This window comes from Panthera uncia, chromosome D1 (assembly GCF_023721935.1).
Source record: "Panthera uncia isolate 11264 chromosome D1, Puncia_PCG_1.0, whole genome shotgun sequence".
Lineage (NCBI taxonomy): Eukaryota > Metazoa > Chordata > Mammalia > Carnivora > Felidae > Panthera > Panthera uncia.
This window is the reverse complement of record NC_064808.1, coordinates 12,841,926-12,858,132: the sequence shown is the minus strand read 5'-3', so window position 1 is coordinate 12,858,132 and position 16,207 is coordinate 12,841,926. Positions and strand designations below refer to the sequence as shown.

The window sequence follows — 16,207 nt, the reverse complement described above, 5'->3', positions numbered from 1 at the left end:
TGAACATTTCAGTGGCTCCCTGTTTTTTGTTTTTTTTTTTTTTTTTTTTTTACAAAACTCCTGCAGCAGACTGTGAGTCCATATTCTATATACCAAAAGCCTATCATTAACATCTTTGACTTCACAATCTCCTGCCTTGGCAAGCTGGTGCGTTCACTGTGCCACCATTGTGCTATTAAAAAGCATGGATTGAGGGAGCTAACTAGCTCAGTCAGTAGAGCATGTGACTCTTAATCTCATGGTTGTGAGTTCGGATCCCCATGTTGGGTGTAGAGTATACTAAAACAGAACCAAACAAAAAACAAAACAAAACAAACATGGATTCTTTGTAGTCTACAAGCCCGAATGTGAATAGTGGGTCTAACATTTGCTGAATGAAAAGATCTTAGACAATTTAGTATGCTTACATATGCCTCAGTTTCCTCAGCAGTTAAGAAGATGAAAAAAGTATTGATGAATCAATCTATTACCATAGGATTTTAAAAGGCAAAGGATAAAAAAAATTTCAGAATAAAAACCTTTTTTAAACTGACAATTTTTAGATTTCCTACTCTTCATTTTAAAATGTTAAACATTTAGAAAACTATATAAAGTGAAATTTAAGAACTTCAGATTAAAAGTGAAGATTTGTCATATAATTTTAATACGAGGAAAAATAGTTACCATGATTTTCACTTAGAATTTGATGATTTTGTAAATTAGTTTTGTCCTCTTTAAGAAGTGTTTTTAATTTGTTAACAAATTATTCCACCGTGGCAACATATTATAATGAAATATTTCCCCAAAAAATGTAGGATTATGAAGGTATTTATAGTGGTAAATGATTAGAAACACTTCACACATCCAAATGGGCACCAGATAAACACAAATTACAAGAATAACTAATATGAAAAAATAAGTTGTCAGTCCTTAGAAACATGGAATGCATGGTAAAACGGAAACGTACATTTGAAATTGAAATCAAGTTGAATGAAGTAGTGTATAGTGCGAAATGTAAAGGATGATCAAAATGAATAGAAAGGAAGAAAAGGCCACAATACCATCTCACAGATATAACTACTGTTAACATTGCGATATCTATGGTTTGCATAGTTTTCCTCCGTGTGTGAAGGATCTGTAGGTCATAATGTGATGTGTGTCTACAGAAATCACTTACGACTATATAACCTGTTTAGCCCGCTGCCCTTTTTTAACATCCTGGATTGTGAACATTTGTCAATATCACAGGGGGCGCCTGAGTGGCTCAGTCCGCTGAACGTCTGACTTCGGCTCAGGTCCTGATCTCACTCACAGTCGGTGGGTTTGAGCCCCGCATCCGGCTCTGTGCTGACAGCTCAGAGCCTGGAGCCTGTTTTGGATTCTGTGTCTCCCTCTCTCTGCCCCTCCCACACTGACCCTCTGTCTCTCAAAAATGAATAAATGTTAAAAAAATTTAAAAAAAATAATAAATCCAGGCTTGTTTCAACTTTTGAATGGCTACCTAATATTTTACTGAGATGTGCAGTAACTGAGTAACTATCAGAGTATTGACAACTTTCATGTTTTGGGAAGTAAAAATGAAACCATTCATATACTTGCATACTTTTATTATTCCACTAATTGCCTAGCACTAAAACCATTGTATCAATCAACAGCAGGACTAATGTAAACAATTTTGATGCTTACTATTACACTACCTTCTAGAAAGATGAACACAAATTTCACCTCCCTTGGTTGTGCAAGGCTATATTTGTTTGCTCACATCTTTACCAACCGCGGATAGTATCATCTTTTAATTTGGTCAACCAAACGAACAATTTATTGCTGGCTGATTCTTTCATATTTGGTAAAATGAACTTTTTCTCTTTGAAATTAATATAAGCATATGAGTGTAAGTGACACTTATAATTATAGATAGAAATGCATTATGAAAAGAGACTCATCATTGATGTGAGTATTTCTTTAGCATATGGTATAATATGCATGTGTTTTATTAAATGATATTTTCTATGATTTTGCTTATAATACCAACTTATTTTTGTATAACTACCACTCTCTCTTAACAGCTTGCAAAAGCTGTAATCTGAATTTATTTCCCAACTCCAGGTTCCGTGACTTTAACTTTGTAGCCTGAAGTCAGCAATAGTCGGAATATTTATACCACAGAAATCAGAAAAACAACAGATGCTATAAATCAATACTTTTTGAACGCCAGTTGACAAACATTCACTGGTCTGGCAGAGTCCCACTCTATTTTACATTCCATAGCTTATAACACAGTTTACTATTTATAGGGATAAATAAGTCTTCATTACACTTTAAAGAAATGTCCAGGGGCACCTGAGCGGCTCTGTTGGTTAAGCATATGACCAATTTTAGCTCAGGTCACGATCTCATGGTTTGTGAGCTCGAGCCCCACAGTTGGGCTCTACATTGGAGGTACAGAGCCTACTTGGGATTCTTTTTCTCTCTCTTTCTCTGTGTGTGTGTGTGTGTGTGTGTGTGTGTGTGTGTGTGTGTGTGTTTGTCCCCTGCTCACACTCTATCAAAGGAAGAAAGAAAGAAAGAAAGAAAGAAAGAAAGAAAGAAAGAAAACGAAAGAAAGGAAGAAAGAAAGAAAACTCCAGACTGTTCTTATAGCTTTATTTAGTAGATTTATGGGTTACCCACCATGCATTACATATCTGAATTAACTTGTAAGGCTTTTCTCCTTTCCCAAATGCCATTCAACTAATAAATATGTGAAACTATGAATTTATTGAGCTCAAACGTAAACAACAGGAACATATAGGGCCAACACTGTGCGAAGTTAAATATTAAATTAAACACTAGGTTTTAAATTTATTATTTAAAATGAAATCTTAAAAACTATATTTTCACATTTATTGAAAGTTACATTTTTTATTATAGCATCATTTTCATTATATTTATAACAGAAGACTTTTCCACAATCATAATAAATATCTATTTCCACTGAACTGGTACAGATACAATATCATGTACTTTATAAGTAATATTTTTACCCCTTCCTTTATTGCATTGGCTAGTACACTAAGAATAATGTCTAGTCAGATTTATAATTGTTTTCTCAGTGGAGTTGAAATGTTTAGTATTTAATCTTAATATGTTACTCTGAAATGTGCCCCCATTTCTTTTATCGTTGATAAAACGATATGCCTATAATACTGGGTTTTCATTGTATATGAGATTCCACATTTTAATTCAAGACATTCGTCTTCAACAATTCCCTACATCACTAAACATGTTAGAATTTCTGCCTGGAGCAAATCTGTTGAAGTTAAAAACAGGTGGTATTGAAACCTGAGAATGGCCCACAGGACCAGTGAGGATTATCTTTCCAATCCAGTCACCATAAAATAAGTATGAGTTAAGTTCTTAATGCAAGAAGTGGAAGATTATCCAGCATGAAAGTTCCACAGATAAGAATATGAAATGCTTCTACACGTATTCCATGGCTGAAAGCAATAATTCGGAAGTGACTGAATTCATCCTCTTGGGACTCACACAAAGTCCAGAGCTTCAAGCCCTTCTTTTCGGGATCTTGCTAGTGATCTACTTAATTAGTGTCATAGGTAATCTTGGGTTAATTATGCTACTTTATATCCGTTCTCAGCTTCACACACCCATGTATTCTTTTCTCAGCAATCTAGCTTTTGTTGCTTTTTGCTACACCTCCTCTGTCACCCCTAACACCCTGGTGAACTTCCTCCAAGAAATTAAGAGAATATCCTTACCTGCTTGTGCCACTCAGTTGTGTTGCTTTATCATGTTTGTGGTCTGTGAAGTGTATATGCTCTCAATCATGGCGTATGATAGGTATGTAGCCATTTCTAAACCTTTACTCTATACCATTATCATGAACAGAAGGGTCTGTATTCAAATGGTGGTCAGTACACATTTGTATGGCTTTTCTGTGGGACTCCTACAGACAATTCTAACATTGCACTTACCTTTCTGTAATTCAAACATAATAAATCACTTCTACTGTGATGATGTTCCCTGGTTGGTCTGGCCTGCCGTAAAACCCATTATAAAGATATCAAAGAACTGATATTGTTCACACTTGCTGGTTTCAATACCCTTTTCTCTCTCTTTATCGTCCTCATCTCCTGCATATTCATTCTATTTGCCATTCTGAGGATTAATTCAGCTGAAGGCCGACAAAAGGCATTTTCTACTTGTGCCTCCCACCTGACTTCATCACCATATTTTATGGTCTTCATGTATATGCAGCCAAAACAAGCCATTCTCTGGGTACTGACAAAATAGCTTCTGTTTTCTATATTGTGGTAATCCCCATGATGAATCCTTTAATATATAGCCTGAGGAACCAGGAAGTCAAAATGCTTTGAAGAGAATTATAGAAAAGGTTTGCTTTACTATAAAATAAAAGACCTATGGTCTAACTGAAAGCCCTCAGAGTCGGGATGCGAAACAAAAACAAAAACAAAAGAAACAACGTTAAAAAAAACAGTTCTCAGGTGTTCTGCATTAGCATACTATTAGTAACATGCTTTCCTATCGATACAGAGTGTACGGTAATTTTCTGATTTTATTTTCTATTATTATGAAAATTATGACTCCTGAAATTATTTAAAGATAAGAAAATAAAATAAATTCAATTGCAAATAGTGGGTTAAATTTTGTTCCATAGATCATTGAAAATAAATTTCTTTTCCATAGAGGAATTTTTCCATAGAGGAACACTCCAACTCATGGCATTGGTAAAAACCACATCTATTTCAGATCACTAAAGCAATTAAAGTTATTAACATTGCCTAAAAAATACACACGCACACACACACGTACGTGCACATGCATGCACACACACACACACACATGTACATGCACATGCATGCACACACACACACGTACTCCCAATAAGATGAATCTGAAAAAAATTGTTGGTTCTGATGACCTTACAGGGACAATGACATCAATGCTGGTGGAACACCTAACAAAGAGACTAAAAGAGAGGGGAGGCCTGGGCAGCTAAGTCAGTTAAGTCTGACTTCAGCTAAGATCATGATCTCACCATTCCTGAGTTCGATCCCTGAGTCAGGCTCTGTGCTGACAACTTAGAGCCTGGAGCCTGCTTCAGATTCTGTATCTCCCTCTCTCTCTGCCCCCCCCCCCCACTCACTCTGTCTCTCAAAAATAAAATAAAAGCATAAAAAATAATTTAAAAAAGACTAAAAGAGCAAACTCAAATTTTTGTAAATGAGACAAGTCCTTCAGAGCAGAATAAGGTCTGTGGTTTAAATAGTAATGCTGTGCCAATGTTAACTTGCCTATTTTTATAATAGGACTGTCGTCATTTAAGAATACCCCTGCTTTTAGTAAATATAGACAGATAAGTAAATATGAAAATGAAGCATTACGTCTTCAACCGGTTATTAAACAGTTAAGAATAAAAAGTGTGGTAAAATGTTAACATTTGGGGAAATCTGGGTCAAGCATGTACAGGGATTCTTCGTAAAATGTAAGCATCTTTTCTGTAATTCTGAAATTACGTCAAAATAAAAAGTTAAAATGAAAAAAAGAGCTCAGAATTTATTATTTAATTTTAGTCTTTAGTTGATTGGTATCTTTTAACACATTTCTCATCTTGGTGTTTCAGTTTCAGATTCTTTGTAAATCTTATAAAACTCTCACTTTGTGCCAATAATACAAACCTTTTTGATGGAAGTTTATTCATTTTAAGAGTGGGAAGAGAAAACTTTATCAATGACCTTCTGATTTGGAGACCTCTGTATTCTGGCCAAGAGAAAAATTACGCATTAAAGTTACACACAGCTGCCACTTTTAGTTAGTCGGCAACAGGCCAGTGCAAAATTTTGTCACATGCAGTACGTCGAGGAAGACAAGCAAATTTCATGCTCGTGAATTTATTTCATGCTTCATTTTTTATAAAGTAAACTTCTTGCTCAGAAGCCATGTTGCTCAGAATATTTTAACAGTGAAGACAACACTCCCTTAACTTGCCTGTTTTATCAGAAGCATGGCGAGCAGGAAAGGGAAATCCCTAATCACAATAAGGGTCCATTCTGGTGATGACACACTGTTGTTTCTTCTATGTTTGAAGTGGCTAATAGAACAAGTTTGCCGCTAGAAGCCTGGCTGGCTCCTCTGTGGACATTGTCAAACTGGACACAGAGTTTATTCTCTACTATTGACAGGTTGAGCACCGAGTGGTGCATGTACAGGAATCAGCCAAAGAGATTACAGGGTCTTTTACTGAGCCAAAGAATGACCACCATCCATCCTGCCATGGCTACCTTATTTAAGAGCGCATCGCATCAGGATGCAAGGGGCTCAGTATAACAATGGACTACATGCTCAGTATTATGTTTACAGTTGCTTGACTATGAAGCAGCTTCTCTGGTAAAAGTAACTTAAGTGACTATTCCATGAACATATATACCTCCCCGCATCGGTACATTCAGAAAAATCTCTCCCCATATCGCTTATCTAGAACTACTTGTGTGAAGTTTTTATTATCTTACTTCCAAATCCCTGATCCTCAAGCCAAACTGTTAGCCCCTACTCATGAAGTACAGTCATACTTCTGGATATCCCTTCTGTGGGGAAAGTCAACAACCAAGTGCATTGCTTGGAATTAAGTTCTTACAGGGTGTTTCGCTTCTCCAGTGTCTTATATGGCTACCCTTGAATAGAGCTATAGAACTGTCAAAGAATGTCAAGGGTGTGAAATTTTGTCCCACTTCTAGCCAACAAGTTAGTCTTCTATAGTTCACAGATTCTGGCACAAGACCCAAGACACCAAAGTGACAGAGGACTTTATTACTCATGACTCAGCAAGCTCCATGAGTTCCATGTTTGTATCTGTTACCCTTGTCCCCCAAAGTCTCAAGCGGATGTTGTAGAGCAGCCCAGGTTGATGGTGGACACGAAGCAAGATTATGTCACCGCCGAGAAACCCTGAACTCAGGGTTTTGTATAGTGTTGTGTAATGTAAAGAAGCCTGCTTAAAATATTCCCCGAAGGGAGAAATTATCTTTAATAAGTTGCACAGTAAAACAAAACTTTCCTCCCCTCAAAGAAAGACATCATTTCTATTTTCCAAAGTTATTTCATACATAAACATGCTTACACAATATTCTGGAATGAAGGGTGTCTGCTTAAAAGAGAGTCAGAAGGAGAGGCGCCTGGGTGACTGGGTCGGTTAAGCGTCCAACTTTGGCTCAGGTCATGATCTCATGCTTCATGAGTTCGAGTCTTGTATCAGGCTCTATGCTGACAGCTCAGAGCCTGGATGCTTTGGATTCCGTCTCCCTCTCTCTCTGCCCTCCCCCGCTTACAGTCCATCTTTCTCTCTCAAAAATAAATAAACATTAAAAAGTAAAAATAAATAAAAGACAGAAACATAAGAAACGCATGAAGAATTGTCTGTCTACATCCACCCTTCATTTCTACATGGGCTTGGCTTCTGGACAATTTACCCAAGAATATGCCGTTTCATAGCCAATCTGACAGGGGTTGAAACCAAATATGTTCAAATTTCCCAATACAGTTTAATTAAGGTAACTCTCAACAGGACTCCAAGAAACAGGATAAGGTCAACCTGTGGTATTAGTCGCAACCAGACTTATCAGAATCCCAGACATAGGCAGGTGAACGAACCCCATAAATCACGGTATTTTGAGAAAAGTAGGTGCCTTTCTCCTGACGCTTCTGCAATGACTTGTCCCCTTATCCCAACACATTAATTCAGGTACAGCAGGATGTATTAGTAATTGCATGGACTCCATCTTTACCCATTTGGATAAAGCTTAAGACAAATTTATCAGCAATCGCTATTTGCTTCCACTATTTACGGCCACAAAGAAGAATGTCTTGAATTTACCAGCAGGCGGTCTAATTTACCATTTAAACAGCTAGGCCATCGCCAATAGCCCAAGAACCAAACACATAACATATATACCAAGGTTCATCAAGGGAAGTATTATCCAGAATTAGTATCTTGAGCTCTGCTTACTGAGTACAGTAACCTCATCTGTTTTCTGGTCTGCTTAGGTGCTGCTGAGGCTCAACGGCCACGGCAGCCCTGTGGACACAACCGGTTTTCAACTAAAGCACATTTAGTTAGAGAGGTTCATCAGTTTCCGTGGAGTGACTACAACAAAGTATCAACTGACCTATGATTGGTGTGCCTTTGGTCTCCTAGAGACTAGAGAGGAAGATGAACATTCTTTTAAATTAATCTTTGCAGTTGTACTGAAATATCAATCATAACCACAATCTGAGACACTAATCTCAGAAGAAAGGTTTCAATGTGACTAATTGGGAAATTCATTTTTGTCTGATGGCTTTCAAAAGCTGCTACTAAATAGAAGACCATGAACTGAATGTTTATTTTTTAAAAAAATCATAATTTTACTCTGAAACCAATGTGACACAAATTAAAGCAGAGATAGCAATTAATCAAACTGTTTTCCCAAAAGAGATAATTAAAATGTTCTTCTACCCTAGATTCTTTCATTAACTAATAACCTAGAAAGTGATCTACCATTTCAAGGGAAATAACTTTGTCCCTAAACCCTAAATATAAAATAATTGTCTGCTCTTGAATATATATAATTATATTGTTTTTCAATGTTTGCTAAAAATAATTTAATACCCAAAAAGAGCTTCCTGGGGGACCACACACACATAATAGAAAGTTATCTCATAATATCCAGGTAATTTTAAATTTTACTGGCTTCACAAAGATTTCTTTCGGGTGCACTAAACTGGACTACTTGAGGGTTTGCAGTTGAACTGAATGGCGGTGCATTGAATATTGAAAAATATCAGATCATAGGAAAAATATGTTCTATCTTAGTGAGAAAGCCTTTGGACTTATATATCTATAGCTTTTATTCACTTAATCATCGAACAGAGAGTTACTGATCATCTTTTTTGTATTAGATACTATAAAAGGTAGGTGAGTCGCTTGGGCACAAAATACAAATATTAGTGCTTAACAATATCAGTTTCAAGTTTAGGATGTGTTACAGACATGTTAGCAGTTGGTTACCATATAGTGTGGCAAGTGCTACAAAGAAGAAATCAATGGATGAAAAACCTATATATGGGAAACACTTATTCTACCCTGAAAAGTCAGGAAAGCCTCCAAGAAGAAGCAGCACAACAGGGTACTGGAAGTTTAGTGGGAGGAAAGTCAGACAAAGGGAATGATGGCAAAGGGAAAGTGTTCTGCGCAGAGATTAGAAACATGTATAAAATTGGGGCACCTGGGTGGCTCACTCAGTTAAGTGTCTGGCTTCAGCTCAGGTCATGATCTCATGGCTCTTGGGTCTGAGCCCCGCGGCGGACTCTGTGCTGACAGTTAAGAACCTGGAGCCTGCTTCGGATTCTGTGCCTCCGTCTCTCTCTGCCCCCCACTTCTCTCTCCCTGTCTCTCTCTCAAAAATAGATAGACATTTTTTTTAAAGTGTATAAAATTCTGGGTTACATTTGAATAGCAATGGTGGCTTGGAATACCTGTGACATAGAGACTATACGAAGAGAACCACAAAAGATGAGCCTGATCTGAGATGTAGGAACCGGATTTTCAAGAGTTATGTCAGCCATGTTGAAGAAAGGCTTTTACCTTGAGAAGAATAGGAAGACATTGAAGAATTACACCAGGAGAGCATAAAACTGAAATTCGTGTCAATGAAAGTTTACATAAGCCAAACTGTGAGGAACAGAGAGACACAGAAAAGATTGGAGGCAAGAATAAAAATTCAGGGTCAGTTGTAACCAAATAACAAGTCATTGTGGTTGGATCAAGGAACCGATATCAGTGAAAAGATATGTAAAGTGTGTAAAGTATGACATAGGTATCAGGGACAAATTGAATATTGGCATGGGAAATAGGAAAGCAAAGTAAAAGATAATTGGTCTGATTTGGAAAACTGAATGGATAATGGCACTGTTAGTTGAAGATGTAAAATATGTACTTCAGGTCTGAGTATTAGGTTCAATGCGCGGAGATACCAAGTTATTTTCTACATGTGATACTCTTGATGACCGTCTAGAATATATAAGTGGGAATTTCTGGAGGGCATTTAGATGTATATAGAACATAGAAAATAAATGAGGGATAGAAATACATATTTGTGCTTAAGCAATGTATAGGTGTCTACTGAAGACATAGGATTGGATAAAATCACCGAACAAGAAGGGATAAAAGGGAAAGGCTGAAGGCTTTGATGAAAGCATGAATAATATGTTGTCTAAATAGAAGCAGAGACTCCAAGGTAGAAAATCAGAATGGACAAATAATAAACACAGAGACTGCTCTGTTCGGGAAACCAAAGGTGTATTCAATAGGGGTCAGTGCTACAAAGCTGCCAAGGTAAAAAGAGCTTTATTGGATTTGGGAATAGGGAAGCTAATAGTAAACTTGATGAGGGGATTCCTCCGTTTAATGGAAAAGGAAGGTAGGTTATATTTGGTTAAGTCATAAACACGATTGAGAAATCAGGGGTAGATGCTTTTCCTAAGGTATATGGTTGAAAAGTGCTAAAGAGGAGAGAAAAAATAAAATAGTAACCAAGATAAAGTTTCCAAGGGGATATTAATCAGAATTTAAGGGGACGAAGTGCTTTTTATATTTTACTATCTTTTACTTGTCTTGACCATCATGTGCATGCGAAGTAACCTGAGATAATGTGGTGATAAAGGAAAATCAAATTAACTTATCTTCTGCTATGCTTGAGAAAGGAGGGGGGATGATTTCAATTCTGTTAGCTAGCATGCATTCAGAGTCCAGCCTGGGTTTATGGAAGTGGTCTGTAACACTTAGTTGTTCTAAAAGTTGCTTCAGTTCTATTCACCTTGGGCCATTTAGATACCTGAAGGAGGAAGGTAAAATAATGTCTCCAAATCATTGAAAGCTGTTTGAAATTTGGAAACTATTCTCTTGAAATTTGGCCAATTTTTCTCTGGTGTGCATTTTGCCAAAAGACAAAGCCAGAAAAATCACAGTCCTGTTTTTCCTTGAAATCAATATTATGGGTGTCTTGAAAAAAAAAGACAATGGATATAAGGAAAAAGAAGAAAATTTAAAGATTATACCAAACAGGATGCCTATAAATAATAGTATTCATATTTTGTTTCTTTCATTTTATATGTTCTGCACTTGATTTTGGTAATTTTTAATATTCTTATAAAATAATGAATTTGTAATAATTTCATGAGATAAACTTACAACTTAAATCATTTTTATATATGCTGCCAAAGCCACTTACATTATTTTTTTAATGTTTATTTATTTTTGAGAGAGAGAAAGACAGAACATGCGTGGGAGAGGGGTAGAGAAAGGGAGACACAGAATCCAAAGCAGGCTCCAGGCTGTGAGCTGTCAGCACAGAGCCCAACATGGGGCTCAAACCCACAAACCAGGAGATCATGACCTGAGCCGAGGTCGGATGCTCAACCAACTGAGCCACCCAGGTGCCCCAAGCCACTTACATTCTTAATGTCGCTTTTTATTTCTTTATGTTTAAAGAAAAGTAGAACAAAAATTTTGCCATTATCTTGATTATAACATTTTAATTGAAATGTTCTCTTTCTACTTATACAGCTCCCTGGTGGATTTTTGTATCACAGAATTTTTCCTGGACCAAATCCTTCACACTGAAAGCATAAGTGAAATCCACACATAATTCTGAGTGCTTATCAATGTTCTTCTTCGGCCGAATTTAACATAACACCCTGATGAGCCAGGACTCTCTTCTCACAATTGAATTGATTATTCCTTAAAAGTAAAGATTATTCAGAGCCTGTGCTCTAGATGAGTTTATTGTAGATTTGTTGTTTATTGTTTATTGTTCATCGCTTTCATGGCAAAAGGCAATCAGTCAGCAGTCACTGAGTTTATTCTCTTGGGCCTCACAGAGAATCCAGAGTTTCAGGCCATTCTCTTTTGTGTATTCCTATTGATTTACTCATTTACTGTCCTGGGTAATCTTGGCTTGATTGTGTTAATCCAAATAAGTCCCCAGCTTCACACACCCATGTATTTTTTCCTCTGTCATCTGGCTTTTGTTGATTTTTATGGTGCCTCCACCATCACTCCAAACACCCTTGCAAACTCGTTACATGAAATTAAAAGTATGCCATTTTATGCATGTGCCACTCAAGTGTGTTGCTTTATCACATTTTCAGTTTGGGAATTATTAATGCTGTCTGTCATGGCCTATGATCGCTATGTGGCCATCTGCAACCCTTTACTCTACGTCATTCTCATGCCCAGGAAACTCTGCCTCCAAATGGTCCCTAGCTCTTATATTTATGGACTCACTGTAGGACTCGTACAAGCAGTGGCTACATTCCACATGTCTTTCTGTGACTCTAATGTGGTCAACCAGTTCTACTGTGATGATGTCCCCTTGATTGCTCTGGCTTGCTCTGATACCCAAGTCAAAGAGTTGATGCTGTGGATCATTGCTGGGTTCAATGTGTTCTTTTCTCTTATCGTTGTTCTCATATCCTATGTGTTCATTGTCTTCACCATCTTAAAGATCCATTCTGCTGCAGGAAGACATAAAGCCTTTTCCACCTGCGCTTCTCACCTGTTTTCTATTACCATGTATTATGGGACCCTCAGTTTTATGTACCTGCGCCCCAAGTCAAGCCACTCACTGGATAAAGACAAATTTGCCTCAGTGTTCTATGCAGTGGTGATTCCCATGTTAAACCCATTGATCTACAGCTTGAGGAATCAGGATGTAAAAAAGGCTTTCAAGAAAATCTTTGACAAAGCACATTCTGATAATAGATAATCAGTTGTACTGTTCCTAAAGAAACGCTGGAAATTAGGAACTTTTAAACGAAGGCTTGTACATGGGACAGTGCCAGGAAGTGTAGAAAGCTTTGTCTTCTGAAGCTCAGTTCCCTGACTCTATTTCCTTGAAAATAGGCCTTTCTTGTTTCTGCTTACACATAGTAGACATTTTATAAATGTTTATTGTTTTACTGTTGAATTCTAAAAAGAGAGATGAAAACAACCCATTCTGTTTTTCCATGAGATGCTTCAACAATAGAGGTGAAGAATAAAGCACCTTAAAATCATAACTTGATCTTATTTCACTATGATATGGGGAATTTTAGGTTGTCTTCATAGACATCAACCATGCACATATGATTGAAAATACCAGGCAAGATTTTCCTCCATAGTTGAACCGAAATGAAAAAATAACAAGGTGTTCGGTTGAAGGGTTTGTGTTTGAAAATGCCTGAAAAGTGACCTTGCTCTTTACTTTAAATGTCCCTGTTGATACGGTTGAACGTTTTTCATAAGACCTCATTTTTTTAGAGCAGTTTTAGTTTTACCACAAACTATAGGTCTGAATTTCCTTACCTACAAAAGAAGGATGGTTTTGATGTTTTTATGTGTTTTGTGTTTATGTGTACGTGTATGTGTTTTGTATCCATCCGTATAGATACACCCACCAGGAAAAGTGTGGTGAATGGAAACACCACACTTCTCTGTCAAACCTACTTTAAAAATATAAGATTTCATGCAACTCACAAAGTTCTCCAGCACCTCAAAGAGCATGTCTGCACTATGTTCACATTAAGTGCAGAAGGGGAAATAATCATCTGCATGAGAGGTGGCATTCTATGTAATTACTGCAACGATCACAATTTCCTTCTAAAGTGGAAAAATTAAGAAGATAATATTAAGAAACCAGGGCTCCTGGGTGGTTTAGTCGGTTAGGCATCTGACTTCAGCTCAGGTCATGATCTCTGTGAGTTCGAACCCCGCGTCGGGCTCTGTGCTGACAGCTCAGAGCCTGGAGCCTGCTTTGGATTCTGTGTCTCCCTCTCTCTGTCCCTCCCCTGTTCATGACTCTGTCTGTCTGTCTCTCTCTCTCTCAAAAGTAAATAAAGATTTAGAAAAAAGAAACTAATTTAATTGCTTTTTGTGAATATTAAAATGATAAAATCTTACAAATTACTGTTTTCATTAAATTTTATGGCATGATCCTATAACATTCATTGAATAAATTACAGGTACACATAAATAACCTTATAACTTAAGATTATTTCTATTTGAACAAATGTGCAGGTACGCTGAACTTATTAATGCATTTGATAACATAATTTCTTATAAACAAATACCTCCCATTATATTTACAAATCAGATAATGACCCATTTAAGATTAGATCATCTGTATTGCAGCATCTTTCTTAACATCTACAATGTTAAGAAAGAAAAATGCAAATAAACTTACATTTGCATTTAGAATTGTCATATTACTAGTGATGTGAACTTAGGCACTTTACATATAACTGAGACCCAGAAGTAAAGCCTCAGACATTTCTTAGGTTTATTTTATTGTATTAGGTAGGAGTGCTTGATTCAGCGCCTGGAAGCTAGTAGAAACCTAACCAGGCTTTGTCCTTCTTTCTTCAAGACTGATAAGCTTTTGAGAGCTAGGTGAATTAATCTTTAATTATATACAACAAACATTTATATAACAAACATATACATACCACTTGTTATCACAGGATATTTTTGTAAGCACTTCATAAATATTAACTCGTTTCATCTTTAAAACAAACCAATTAGTAGGGTCCTCTTATTTTCTAGAATTAGAAACAGAGTCACACAGTTTAAGCCGATTGTCCAAGGGGTGGTAGTTAATAAAGGAAAGGCTTGGCATTCAAGCTCAGGCAGCCTTCCTTCCAGAATAGTAAGTTCTACCAAAGACACACTGCTACCTTTGCTTGAGCTACACAAAGGTGTGTTTGAGGGTGTATTTGAACATAATTTCAGTGGTCTGTCAAGGCTGCAGTGGCCTGCACCAGACTCTTTGGATCATGCTGACTTCCCAGAATTGGCCTGGGTTCTTGTGGAAAAGGTCAAGGTTGGCTGAACTACAGTCACATTTTTAGTTGATTGGGAAAGAATTACAAGAAATATCAAAAGGAGGAAGTTTGATTTATTTACCCTCTTGTATTAAATTAAGCATTCGTTATGCTTATTTTCTTAACTTTAACAGCTTTAAGGTTTCACAACCTTTATCCAAGGCTTTCCTTGAGGCATCTTTAACCTCTTTGTTCCTTAGACTATAGATCAGGGGGTTCAACATCGGGATCACCACCGTGTAGAATACAGACGCCATTTTGTCCGTGTCCAGGGAGTGATTTGATTTGGGCTGTAGGTACATAAAGATCAAGGTGCCGTAGAAAATAGTGACAGTCACCATATGGGAGCCACAGGTGGAAATGGCCTTGCGTCGCCCCTGAGTAGAGCGGATCCTTAAGATGGCAGCAATGATAAAGATGTAGGAGGTGAGAACAATGGAAGAGGAGCAGATCATATCAAAACCAGCAAAGGCAAAGATCAGAATTTCCTTCACGTGTGTGTCTGAGCAGGACAGAGCCAAGAGAGGAAGGTCATCACAGTAGAAATGGTTAATTACATTGGGGCCACAGTAAGTTAGATGGAAGGTGATAATGGTATGGAATAGGGCAACCAGAAAGCTGTATATATATGGAACTGCCACTAATTGAATGCAGAGTCTTTTTGACATCAGGGTTGAATAGTGCAGGGGACTACAGATGGCCACGTAGCGATCATAGGCCATAGAAGCCAACAGGAAACACTCGGTGATCATGAAGGTGAGAAAGCAGCCCAGTTGTGTTGCACAAGCATAGAAAGGAATAGTGTTGATTTCCACAACAAAATTCACCATCATCTTTGGTGTGATAGCAGAGGAGTAGCAAAGGTCAACAAAGGCCAAGTGACTGAGGAAATAGTACATAGGCGAGTGGAGTCGAGCATCAATCCTGATTAAAGTTATCAACCCCAGGTTGCCCAGCACTGTGACCAGATAGATGATGAAAAACACCACAAAGCATGGGGCCTGAAGCTCTGGTTGGTCTGTGATTCCCTGGAGAATGAATTCAGTGACATGGGTGATATTGGTCTCAGCCATTTATTTAAATGAATTTTACTGATTTCACTCCAAGTTGAAGAAGAAAAATGGCACTTCTCATGGCCCCTGCCAATGTTGGCAAAAGGTGATCGCTGGTGTCGTCTTGCCTTGAATTGTGTTGTCTTGTGGGCAAAAAGTACACCTTATATCTTGGATAACATGCAGAGGACTCTTGCCTCAGGGAGAGGAGTCCTTTACTCTCACAATAGCCTTCTTAAATATTTTTTTGCCTTGTAATTTTAGAA

At 37.4% G+C, this 16,207-nt stretch overlaps 2 protein-coding genes and 1 pseudogene across 2 annotated transcripts; 2 read left to right on the top strand and 1 right to left on the bottom strand.

Annotated features, from left to right (window-relative positions):
• The first annotated feature begins 3,442 nt into the window (after positions 1-3,442).
• LOC125915967 (olfactory receptor 5AL1-like) lies at positions 3,443-4,390 on the top strand (annotated as a pseudogene).
• A 7,465-nt stretch (positions 4,391-11,855) lies between these two features.
• Positions 11,856-12,797, top strand: LOC125915959 (olfactory receptor 5AL1-like). Its single transcript, XM_049622054.1, has one exon. The coding sequence runs from the start codon at positions 11,856-11,858 to the stop codon at positions 12,795-12,797; it is 942 nt and encodes a 313-aa protein (XP_049478011.1).
• Positions 12,798-15,002: 2,205 nt separating this feature from the next.
• Positions 15,003-15,962, bottom strand: LOC125915950 (olfactory receptor 1038). The gene has a single exon (XM_049622043.1). It carries the CDS (start codon positions 15,960-15,962, stop codon positions 15,003-15,005), a length of 960 nt encoding a protein of 319 aa, XP_049478000.1.
• Between the last annotated feature and the right edge of the window lie 245 nt (positions 15,963-16,207).